The following is a 13478-nucleotide window of genomic DNA, read 5'->3' on the forward strand; positions in this document are numbered from 1 at the left end:
AGTGTCATGATTCTGGGAAAGTGAGCCCTTGGACCACAGTTAGGTTGATACTGCCCACAGAACCCGGAGCCTTTGGGGGCAAGCCTGACTGGGTCAAGACCTGGGGGTGGCTCCGAAGAGCACTTGAGGGCAAGCCTGATAGAGTCAAGACTTGGGGGTGGCTCTGAAAAGAGCCCTTGTGGGCAGGCCTGACTAGGTCAAGACCTGGGGGTGGCTCTGAAAAGAGCCCTTGTGGGCATGCCTGACTGGATCAAGACCTGGGGGTGGCTCTGGAAAGAGTCCTTCTGGGCATGCCTGACTGGGTCAAGACCTGGGGCTGTCTCTGAAAAGAGCCCTAGGGGGCAGGCCTGACTGGGTCAGGGCCTGGGAAAAGCAGAGACCCACAAAGCTGGAGGCCAAAGACCTGCTGAGGCCTAGAATGAGGCAGAGAACTAGGCTGGAGATGGATCAGAAAAAGGACTGGAACCAAGGCAGGAACAAGGCACACTGGAACAACTCGAGGAGACCTATTGCCAAGGCACTGGAGAGAGGTGAGACTTCTCTATTGTACCCCCTGGACAGGAAGTGGGGCATTCCTCCATGTCCTGGAACTTGCTACTGCTGCCCCTTTAAGAGCAGCTCTTCAGCATGCACGCCTAAGGAGACCAGCACCAGCCAGTGCTGGGAAAGCAGCACGAGTATGAGCCGTCCAGCTGGAAGGGAACAACGGAGCACCAGTGATGGCCACGCAGGCGGCCTGCCCAGACAGACAGGCTGCAGGAGCCTGTGTAAATGCTGCGGGACCCAACTCCTGGGAGCGGGAGGTAGGTTGGGGCTCTGGGCCCAGCTGTAGCCATGAAATTTAGAAAGGGATAAAATACAGGAGCAAATCTAGTTGCTGTCCAGAAAAGAGAACAAAGTTGGAGCTAGAAAACCTGGCTCAAAGAAATGATAGGATAAAATCCCTTAATTTAGAGTCTGAGAGATACCCAGAAAGGACCCATCAAGAGCCATTAGCTTTTTTTTTTAAACTAGAGAAGAGCTAATAAATGTCTAGACTTGCTTACCGTGCATCAAACAGCCAGGAAACACTTGAGAAAAAGAACACCAGCTGACAGAAATGTAAAAAGAATTTTGGTGGGAAAAACTGTAACAGTCTGTTACACTGATGAAATTTTATTACATACAGAAAAAAGAGAGTAGCTAATCCTCTGCATAACAGAGTCAAAGTAATATTAGCTGCTTACTGTCACAGAGAAAAAAATAACTGCTTAAAGAAACCGGAAGAAGAAAGCTTCGCCCTGCTTTGAGAAATAGACAAGCCAGATACCTGTGTGTGCTTAAAAAGGAACAGAGGCACAAACACCACCACAGCACTGAGATAACTGAAATAAATCAGAACAGGCTCACCAAATGCAGGCTGACTTCCACAGGAGATGTTGGTGGTATGGGGGGGGGGGGGGGGGGAGGGGGAGGTAGGGAACTCATACCTCTCTGAGATATACCTCAACTTCATAGAACAGCTGCCCCCTTTTTTTCTTTTTAAACAGGAGCTTATGCCAAAAAAGGCACCCTAACTCAACTGAAACCCAGGCATTTAAACTGGATAAGGAGAACAAGCCCAGGAGGGCACCTTCAACTCAACTGAAACACAGATGAGAAGCTAGTTCAGGAGACAAGTCAAATAAGTACCCCAATTCAACTGAGATTCAGCATAAAACTGTCTTATGAACACATAATCCCAAAAGGGTAGTTAAGCTCAACTGAATAGTTAAAAACCAGGTCAGGAGCAGGGCTGTAAGCCTGTCATCCATCCACTTGGGAGACAGAGAAACACTAAACATTCTATGCTGCATAATATCCTTAAGGGGCGCATCACAAGAACTATTTTCTCCATAGAAGCCAGCTCTCTATGGGTGCTGTGGGTGCTTGAGCCACCCCCAATATTGAACAAACTCCTTGATTGTGTTCAGGAAGATGTAATTTCCATTGGGTTTAGCACCCCCAATAATTTTGACAAGTTTGCTACTATGTCTGTCTCCAGCCGCTGGTGGACGGACACAACCCATCTGTCTGGACTGGTCAAATAGGATGCTATGGAAATTCAGTTTACTGACAGTAATTCTACAAATCTAAGCTATTTTTTTATACAATGGAATTTTTAAAAGGCAAGATTTAGCACTCTCAACTTACCAACAAGATCTCGCAAACCGCTAATGTAGTCAGAATGGTGCAGAATTCTAGAACATGCAACCTAGAAAAAAGTCAAGCATAGCAATGTCACAGTTAGTAATTTAATAGCACACAGCTAACCTTCATGTTCTGGAGCTAGAAGCATCTATCCACACATAAGAACTATGCTAATTTAAGGACTTAATTTCTAAAGAGCTGAAAGACTATTTCTTTGTTAAAATGCATAACTGAGATTTACTTTGCTTTATGATAAGTCTTCTAATAGCTCTACAGTGTATTTTTAAGGATGCCTAGCCATCTAACACTATAGTTAGGAAGGTAGATTCTACACGGTGAAAATTTTAATCCGTAAAGTTGTTAAATCTAGCCACCTAGTTAACCACTCAAAAGGTGGCTACCTTTGAGGAGTTCTGGGGTCAGTGAATACTTAGCTAACTAGTATTCCTTTTCAGTTCTAGTTGGCTAAGTTCAGTCACCTAATCCTGAGTTCTCGATAAATTTAGCTGCCTAAAACTAGATTTAGGATTTCCACCTGAATACTAGGCTAGCTAAATGATTCTCTGATCCCAGGGCCACTAACTTTTTAAGCAGCTTTTTAATTTCTAACATGTTTTAAGGGAATAACACAGAACGAAGATTTGCCTCTAACCGCATTTTGAACAGCAAAACCATGTTATTTTACCATAACATGTTAGTGTAAGATATCTTGGGCAACATAATAATGAGATGCAAAACACTTCATTTATTATGTAAATTGTGTAACACTGATTGTGTTGACCTTCACAAGCTACATTATTTCAGGAAAAATAATACCAGCTCAAAGCTAATGTAATGTCCCTGTGAGCACTGGGTCAATAAGAATCCCCCTTCCAAAGATAGCCCCAACCCCACTACACCCCCCAGCCCACAAAGGCACATGTTGCCAAGTGTTTAAGCCCTGCCCGCTGCCCCCCTCCATAGGCCACCCCTCAGGCCTACCTTAAGTCATCACTGGTGGTCAAAGGATCATGGGACAGGAACAGTAATCTTATGAGACTACCACTAGGGGTTGTAGGTGCAGTTTTTAACTCAATGCCGCTAGCAACAGAAGCCACTGGTGATCACTCATATCCCATGACCCCTCGACCACCAATGATGACTGGGGCCTGGGTAGGCCTGGGGGAGGGATCTACAGGGGAGTAGGAGGTCTTGAGGGGTTTTGGGGGACTGAGATGGGTGGTAGTAGGGCTTACACACTTGTGTCTTCAGGAGGCGGGAGAAAGGGTTGGGAGATCTTTGCTAGGGGGAAAGAGCAACCCTTTGACTGTGCCTCTTAACACCAGCCCCTTTAAGAGAAGCTCTCCAGGAGCCTCAGGCTATGTATTAACAGCCTGAAGTTCCCAGGAAGAAAAATAATGCAGCTTGCTATGTTGATCGCAAACAGTGTGAATTAGTAGTCTCTAATGTTACATTACCATTGGCTAGTGACTCCTGTAGTAAACTACGCTGTGATAAAATGCTGCATTTTACCGCAGTTTAATAATCTGCCCCCTAAATCTAGCTGCTTTGCAGGATGAAATTTTCATCCTATATCAACTAGCCACCTAATGCCATTGTTTTACATTCATTTAGGATGAAAATTGGCCTGATAGCCAGTTAATGAAGGCTTTCAGAAGATGACTAAAAAACGTCTCTTAGAATTAAAACTATCTGTATTCCTGTTAAATTACAGGACCCAAATTCCACACAAGGGCAAATGTTCTGATCTACATTCCAACACAGTAAAAGAGTATTATTTTTTCTTCTCTGGCTAAAACAATAATGACTGCTACTGTGCATGCAGCTAATATAAGCTTGTACATTGATTATACTTTCCTTTGTCCTCACTGTTCTGTCCCCTGACAGCCTTATGCTAGTTTATAGTGTAGCCCTAAAATGTGTTTAATGCCTTTACTGTTACTCTCACTTCTAAGAATTTTTAATGTTGTAGTCCTCACTGCAAAGATATATGAGCAATGCATTGTGCATAATGTAGTATCACATGTAATGCAGTCACCCCTCCCTGCTTGTCTGTATAAAGCGAAGATACTTACCTGTAGCAGGTATTCTCCGAGGACAGCAGGCTTCAAATTCTCACAAGTGGGTAGATGATCTGCGTTGCTCTGGAATTGGTTGAAGGATAGTAAACCGAGAGTGGGGTTAAATGGGCAGTATTCACAATGGAGAAGGGTAGTTAGTGGGGTTCCTCAGAGGTCTGTGCTAGGACCGCTGCTTTTTAATATATTTATAAATGATTTAGAGGTGGGAGTAACTAGCGAGGTAATTAAATTTGCTGATGACACAAAGTTATTCAAAGTCGTTAACTCGCGACAGGATTGTGAAAAATTACAGAAGGACCTTACGAGACTGGGAGATTGGGTGGCTAAATGGCAGATGACGTTTAATGTGAGCAAGTGCAAGGTGATGCATGTGGGGAAAAAAAACCCCGAATTATAGCTACGTCATGCAAGGTTCCACGTTAGGAGTTACGGACCAATAAAGGGATCTGGGTGTCGTCGTCGATAATACACTGAAACCTTCCGCTCACAGTGTGCTGCTGCGGCTCGGAAAGCGAATAGAATGTTGGGTATTATTAGGAAAGGTATGGAAAACAGGTGTGAGGATGTTATAATGCCGTTGTATCGCTCCATGGTGTGACCACACCTCGAATATTGTGTTCAATTCTGGTCGCCGCATCTAAAAAAAGATATAGTGGAATTAGAAAAGGTGGCAGGGAAGGGCGACGAAAATGATAAAGGGGATGGGACGATTTCCCTATGAGGAAAGGCTAAAGCGGCTAGGGTTCTTCAGCTTGGAGAAGAGACGGCTGAGGGGAGACATGATAGAGGTATATAAAATAATGAGTGGAGTGGAGCGGGTGGATGTGAAGCGTCTGTTCACGCTTTCCAAAAATACTAGGACTAGGGGGCATGCGATGAAACTACAGTGTAGTAAATTTAAAACAAATCGGAGAAAATGTTCCTTCACCGAACGCGTAATTAAACTCTGGAATTCGTTTCCGGAGAAAGTGGTGAAGGCGGTTAGCTTGGCAGAGTTTAAAAAGGGGTTAGATAGACTTCCGGTGGAGCTGCCGGCCAAGATGGCCGCTGCACAGTAAGCTCCTGCAGTCGACGATCAGGGATACCACTAGAAAACGAAATCTTTTCCTTCAAAAAGCAAAACTGCAAATGCCCCCTGTCGCGGAAAGGCTCCTGACTCCGAAAATGTACCGCGAAGTCTAAAATGAGCAGGTGGTACGGAGCAATTCAGCGTACCCGCGAGTAACCGCCCTCGTGAAAAACCGCGATCAGAACGAGAAGAAGAGAGTCACAAGGCTGAAACCAACAGCAGATCCAAAGTAAGCCGGGGAAAAGACATAGGCTGGCAGTTGAAATGGCGGGTGACTAGATCAGCGATCTAAGCGGACGAAGGGTGTGGGGAAAGCGGAAGAATGAGAACGGGAGGCGCGGAGCAGGGGGCAAAGAAATGATTAAGTTCGACCCAAAGGACTGGAGTAGGCCACGAGGTTGCTGAAGAAGGGCAGACAAACAACACCTTCAGTTGCTGCTTTTGGTTTTTGCTTTTGGGTTCACATTAAAACGTTTACCCAGGAAGAAACACCCTACCACATAGAAAGAGTATTATGAAGCTGAGCAGGGGATTATCAAACTGAAGAGCCGTTGGAAATAGGAGAGTAGTGTGAAACCCGGTAGCCACCCAGAAGTGGAATTGAACAGCATTTATCTGCGTTTAGCAAACTATCAAACTGCTTAACAAGGAAGAAGAATCCTTTAATATAAAGAGGAGTACTATGAAACCGTGCAGGGATTTATCAAAACGAAGAGCTTGAGGAAATATGTGGAGAGTGAATTGAGACTTGGAAATCGCCCAGAAGCGGAGTGGAATAGTATTCAAACAGTAAGCAGTGTGATTAGCAGGAGCAGACCACTAATCCTAACAGGCAGACAAAATATAACTGCCCCCAAAACTTTTGTATGGCGACCAGAAGCTCCAAGAAAGAGCTAGATAAAAACAAGAGCGGGGGAACAAAAATGGCGGGGAAAAACTCGCCACCGTCACCATCAGTGAGCTCAGCCTGGGCCTCAGAAATTGTGGCAGAGGTGAAAATGGCAGTGGAGGACACTATGAACCATAAGTTACAACAAATCATCGATAAGCTAGATGATATGGATCAAAGGTTCACCACTTTTACTACAGAGCTCCAGGAAGTCCAGCAACGACTAGGAGATGTGGAAAACTCTTCACAAGAAGCTTCAAAATCTATAGAGCACCTCCAAAAAACGGTATCAACATTAGAAGATAAAGTAGATGATTTGGAGAATCGCTCTCGTAGAAATAATCTTCGATTGGTAGGAATACCAGAATCCATACAGGAAGCGGAACTGAGAGGCTTCTTGGAGCCTTGGCTTGCTAAGATTTTACCTAATCAGAGCGCGGCAGATCCGCTGAAGATAGAAAGAGCGCATCGCTTGGGACCGAGAAAGGAGACAAACATCCGCCCTAGGGTGGTTATTTTGCGATTGCTCAACTACCAACATAAGATGGATATATTAGCAGCGCTCCGGAAAGGAGGAACGCTGGAGGTGGATGGACACAAGATACTATGTTTTCAAGACTATTCCACTAAAGTATCCCTCCAGCGTAAGCAATTTTCGCAAATATGTGGGCGACTTCATAAAATGCAGATAAGATTTAGTTTGTTGTATCCAGCAAAACTCAGAATCCAGCATAATGGAACAACAAGATTTTATGACACTGTAGAAGCTGCGCAGGCCTGGGTGGAGAGATTAGAGAAAGACAACCCAAGAGCATCAAGGAAAACATGAAACAGATCCAAGAGTGACAACAGCACGACTGAAGCAAAAGCAGGAAGGAACCGGAAGACTTGTGAATATAAGTGGTTATGTTTGATAGTTTTGAAACGTTGTTTACTGTCTATGTTGATTGCATGTTTGATAAGATGGGAGAAAAGAGAACTAATAACTGTTAGAGAGTGTGGGGTCCCGGGTCAGAGACACGGAAGTAGGGCACTCTAGGTGCCGTTAAGAGATGGGGAGAATGGGAAGAAGGGGGAGGGGGGGGACGGGGGGTGAAGGGAATATGGGGAACCAGGAACTTCATGGTTAAAAAGGAACACGACAACACAGGCAAGATAATAGGAGTCACACGAGGAGTGTATGGCAAGGGAATTATGTTTAATCATAGGTGGGGGGGGGGGGGGGGTATAGGCTGGGATGCCCCCTAAACCTGCTTAGAGAAGATATCATTACCAAAGTTTTTGTGATGCTTGATAATACGTAATGGGTTTTAAAGTGGTAACGTGGAATGTGGGGGGTATCTCCTCGCCGATTAAAAGGCAGAAAGTGCTTCAAGCACTTCATAAGCAACAGGCATCAATTGCATTGCTTCAGGAAACACACTTAACAGCCAAGGAGCATGAAAAACTTTGTCGCTGGTGGGTGGGCTCATATTATGGATCCCCAGCGCAAGGGAAAAAAGCAGGGGTCATAATATTAATTAAGAAGGGGGTCCAAGTCATTACACACAAGACTATAGCGGACAAGGAAGGAAGATACGTATTGGCACACTTAACAATAGAGAGACAACCAGTAGTCATATGCAACGTGTATGCCCCCAATACATACAATAAGGCATTTTACAAAAAACTTTTACATCACTTCACGAGTTTTGAGGGAATTCCTATGTTGATAGGAGGGGATTTCAATGAAGTTGGAGACCCGACACTGGATAGATCTCAAGGGGGCAAAAAAAGATTAAGCGCGGAATCTAGAGGAATAAGTATGTTGAGTGAAGTCCTAGAATTGGTGGATGTGTGGCGCACGCTGCATCCCTTAGAGCGAGACTACACTCATTTATCTCGTGCACATGCCACCATGTCACGGATTGATTATATTTTTATTTCTCGCACACTATTCACAAAAATCAGGGAGGCAGAAATAGGACCCATAACAATTTCAGATCATGCAATGGTGAAAGTCAAATGGGATATATTAGATGGAAGCCCTGGTCAGTTTCAATGGAAATTCCCTATTAGGCTTTATAAAGATCAGGGATTTCGGGAATTTATACTAACTAAATACAAGCAGTTTCAAGACACTAATCAGGAACACATGGTAAACCCAATACTATACTGGGATACAGCTAAGGCTGTACTGAGAGGTGAGATCATCGCGTATACAAGTTATCAGAAGCGGACACGGGAGAAGGAACTGTTTAGGTTAGAAAAGGAAATAACGCGGACAAGACGGGAGTACGGACGCCAACATGACATTACACTAAAAGCTAAACTTCTAGAATTGCAGCAAACATTAAATGAAAGGCTCCACAATCAGGCCCAACGAAACCAAATGTACTTTAGATATCATTTATACAAATATGCAAATAGAAGCGGAAGGATGTTGGCCAGGTTAGCAAATCCCAGACAAGGCAATTATAAAATAAACACCTTGTATTCCTCAAAAGGAACTTTAGAAAATAAAGATGTGCTTATTAATAAAATCATGCAGGAATATTATCAGAAGTTATACGCTCTCCCAGACCCACCCCCGATGGATAGTGAGATCTATTTGGCGGGGCAAGAGCTTCCGCAGATAGATACAAACAATCTGGAGATGTTGAACGCACCCATAACGATAGATGAGGTGTCATGGGCTATACAGCAAGGACCATTGGGGAAGGCCCCAGGGCCGGATGGCTATAGAGGGGAATTTTACAAAATATTGAAAGATGAAGTCGTACCTCCCCTGACTTCAATGTTTAATGTCATAGCGCAGGAGAGGCAATTGCCTCTCTCACTACGAACAGCGCAGATAATAGTACTCCCCAAGCCAGGACGGGATACACAGAAGCCTGAATCTTATAGACCGATATCATTATTAAATTATGAAGCCAAACTATTCGCTAAAGTGTTAGCAAACCGCCTTTCTCGAATACTTCCAGATATCATAGAGGAATCACAGGTGGGATTTGTACAGGGGAGGACGATCACTAAAAACATGAGGAAGATATTGGTCACCTTGGAGGCGGTGTCCACGCAGGCCACTCCATCGATATTAGTTAGTTTTGACGCCGAAAAGGCATTCGACAGAGTGGTTTGGGATTTTTTATTCAAAACTCTAGACGCTTACGGTATACGGGGGTTCTTTCAGGAAGCGATTGGGGCATTGTACTATCTCCCACAAGCCCAAGTATGGGTAAATGGAATCCTGTCACCTCCCTTTGCTATACACAGGGGAACGAGGCAGGGATGCCCTTTGTCGCCTCTACTGTTTGTATTAACACTAGACCCACTGATTAGAGATATTCAACAGACACCGGACGTACAAGGGGTACGGATTGGAACAGAAACGTTTAAAATAGCAGCTTTTGCTGATGACTTACTGGCACACGTTATCCACCCTGAAACATCAATGAAGGCTCTCTTAGAATGTATGACAGAATATGGGGATTTCTCTGGCTTTAAGCTTAATTTGGAGAAGTCTGAAGTGTTACAGAGGGAGGGAGTCCAACTAGGAGAATGGCATGAACAAACGCCACTGAAATGGGCGGAGGAATCCTTCAGATATCTAGGCATACAACTAGCGATGGACACTAATACGCTTTATAAACTTAATATAGACAAATTATTACAGGATACCAGAGGCTCTCTTGAGAAATGGAACCATCTGCCCATCTCGTTAATGGGCAGAATAAATTTATTTAAAATGGTTATATTCCCGAGATGGCTTTATATTTTACAGGTGCTGCCAATATATATCCTTGGGAAAGATTTAAACAAGCTAAACAGGATGTGTCGGAAATTTCTGTGGGGGGGAAGGAAGTCTAAATTACGATTTGAACATCTGTATGATGGATGGGAGCAGGGAGGATTAGGATTCCCTTGTATAAGAAGATATAACCAGGCGTGTCTTTTAAGACACTTCAGGGATTGGTTACTTAATATGAATCAACATACGCCACTTAGTTGGGAACGCACATTATTTAGGCCATGGCACTTGAACTTCCTTCTTCAGGCGAAAACAAAGAGTTTGCCACCTGAATGCAGGAAAAGTGTATTACTGCAACCATTGCGACGTATTTGGCAACATCTCATGCGATCCTGGAGACAAGACCCCAATATAAGTGATCAACTTCCGTTAAAAGGGAACAGGGATTTCCCCCCGGGATTAGAGAAAGGGTTATTTGAAAGATGGCAGGCATCAGGAATCACTTTACTTGAGCATTTGAGGAATGAGGAAGGGGGATTGTATGGATTTCAGGACATGCAGCAGAGGTTTTCACTTACTAATAAAGATTACTATACATATAGACAATTACACCATTATTGGTTTAGTTTGGACCCAGCAGCTTTGGATATGAGGGTGGGACAAAGGTTGCGTGAGTTTATGAGGGGAGACGCTAATGGACAGGTATCAATATCAAGTATGCATAGAGCTTTAATGAGGCTCAATCCACCTCAAGTATATGACAAGCTTAAAGACTTATGGAGTAAAGATTTGGGATATGAGCTGAAAGGCATAAATTTTGATAAACTGATTAAGGACATACCCAAGCAAGTGAGTGGGGCGGAGCTGCAGGAGAGTCAATATAGGATTATACTCCGAGGTTACATAACACAATCACAAGCAGCAAAGGCCGGATGGATATCCGATGCCCAATGTCCGAAATGCAGTAAAGAGAAGAGCACTTTTATGCACACATTTTGGAGATGTAACAAAATTAAATCCTATTGGAAAGCAATACAAAACTATCTTGAAAAAATATCGGGGCAAAGGATGTTCCCCTCCTGGAGAGGGGTACTTTTGAATAAAAATAATGCATATGGAATTTCAAATAAAAATTTGGAGTTACTCTTCTGTAAGGCATACGCAGTGGGAAAGAAATGTATACTCAGGCACTGGACACAGGCGGAGCCACCCTCAGTGTGGCTCTGGAGGAATAGATTACACGAGCTAATGCTTTGGGAGGCCAGATCGGCATTAAACAGCCCAAAGAGAAGGAAGCATTTTATAACTATATGGAACCCATACTTACAAAATATTTCTCATAAAGCAAGAAGTGCAGTACTAAATAATTTAGGTAAACCCTAATTTGAGAAACACTTGGTCGAAATGTACTCCTTGTATAATTAGGTACAGATTGACGCTGGATGTTGAAAGAGGACTCCATGAAGTAAGGAGCTCAGAGCAGAGGCTATGAAGGGGGGGGAGGGGGGGAGGGAGGGGGAGGGACATGGTTGAAGGGGAGTTATCGTTATATAAAATTGATGGTCACTGATGGAACAAGTACGATGTGTATAAATATATATGCTGTATTGTTATGACTTTAATCTGTTTGTTTTCTACAACCTTGCTTAATAATATTTGATCATCAATAAAAACCGTTTAAATATAAAAAAAAAAAAAGGGGTTAGATAGTTTCCTAAAGGACAAGTCCATAAACCGCTACTAAATGGGCTTCGGAAAAATCCATAATTCCGGGAATAACATGTATAGAATGTTTGTACATTTGGGAAGCTTGCCAGGTGCCCTTGGCCTGGATTGGCCGCTGTCGTGGACAGGATGCTGGGCTAGATAGACCCTTGGTCTTTTCCTAGTGTGGCATTACTTATGTACTTATGGCACACTAGCCAGCAAAGAAAAATTTCCAGAGCCTTCTGGGGCGTGTGTTGCACCCCACCGCGCATGCATGGAGTGCCTTCCCGCCCGCAGCATCTCCGCGTCTCTTCAGTTTAATACAATAGCATAAAAATGAACAACTTACGATGAAACAACTCCAAGGGGAGGTGGGAGGGATTGTGAGAATAAGAAGCCTGCTGTCCTCGCACAATACCTGCTATAGGTAAGTATCTTCGCTTTCTCCGAGGACAAGCAGGCTTACGTTCTCACAAGTGGGGAATTCCTAGCATCCAGGCTCACCCAAAACAACAAACACCGATCAATTGGGCCTCGCAACAGCGAGGACACAACAAAGATTAACCTGAAACAAAACTAGATGAGAGTGCACCCTGGAACAGAATAAAACGGGCCTAGGAGGGTGGAGTTGGATTCTAGACCCCAAACAGATTCTGAAACACTGACTGCCCAAACCGACTGTCATGTCAGGTATCCTGCTCAAGGCAGTAATGAGATGTGAATGTGTGGACTGAAGACCACATCGCAGCCTTGCAAATCTCTTCAATGGAGGCTGACTTTAAGTGAGCCACTGTCGCAGCCATGGCTCTGACATAGCTGTGACATGACCCCCCAAAGTCAGCCCAGCTTGGGCATAAGCGAAGGAAATGCAATCTGCTAGCCAATTGGAAATGGTGCGTTTACCAATGGCGACTCCCCTCCTGCTGGGATCAAAAGAAACAAACAACTGGGCGGACTGTCTGAAGTGCTTTATCCACTCCATGTAAAAGGCCAATGTTCTTTTGCAGTCCAAGGTGTGAAAGCTGCTTTCACCAGGATGTGCATGAGGTCAGGGAAAACGTTTTGGCAAGACAATCAACTGTTTCAGATGGAACTCTGACACCACCTTTAGTAGGAACTTGGGGTGCGTGTGGAGGACTACCCGATTGAGAAGAAACTTAGTATAAGGTGCATCCCAATGCCACATCTGGACCGGCTTCCTGACACAGAGGGTGAGATCCGGTGACCCACCTGCTTGTTGGTGTAATACATCTCAACCTGGTTGTCCATTTGAATTAGGATAATTTGATGGGACAGCTGATCTCTGAAAGCCTTTAGAGCATTCCAGATCGCTTGGAGCTCCAGGACGTTGATCTCAAGATTTGTTTCCTGGAGGAACCAAGCTCCTTGAGTATGGAGCCCATCTATATGAGCCCCCCACCTCACAAAAGATGCATCCGTCATCAGCACTTTTTATGGCTGAAGAATTTGGAATGGTAGTCCCAAGGTCAGATGGGATCGAATTGTTCACCACTGAAGGGAGCATACAAGCTCCCTGGACACTAGGATGACGTCTTCTAGATTCCCCGTGGCTTGATACCACTGAGAAGCTAGTGTCTACTAAGCAGATCTCATGTGAAGTCGAGACATGAGTGTAACATAAATTGTGGAGGCCATGTAGCCCAACAATCTCAGCATTTGCCGGGCCATGACCTGCTGAGATGCCTGAATCTTGGACACAAGGGAAAGGAGGGTGTCCGCCCAAGCCTCCGGGAGGTAGGCTCGGATATTTCTCATATCAAACAGGGCTCCAAAGAACTCTAATTGTTGAACAGGTTGAAGATGGGGCTTGGG

The 13478-nt window shown here is 44.3% G+C and overlaps 1 protein-coding gene across 1 annotated transcript in view; it reads right to left on the reverse strand.

The window, feature by feature from the left end:
- The window catches only part of DPP7 (dipeptidyl peptidase 7), a 720522-nt gene that overhangs the window by 379541 nt on the left and 327503 nt on the right, over nucleotides 1-13478 (reverse strand). The window contains 1 exon segment of the mRNA XM_030207062.1: nucleotides 2173-2233. Coding sequence (XP_030062922.1) covers nucleotides 2173-2233 — 61 coding nt within the window.

The sequence above is a fragment of the Microcaecilia unicolor genome, chromosome 6 (assembly GCF_901765095.1).
Source record: "Microcaecilia unicolor chromosome 6, aMicUni1.1, whole genome shotgun sequence".
NCBI classification, from domain to species: domain Eukaryota; kingdom Metazoa; phylum Chordata; class Amphibia; order Gymnophiona; family Siphonopidae; genus Microcaecilia; species Microcaecilia unicolor.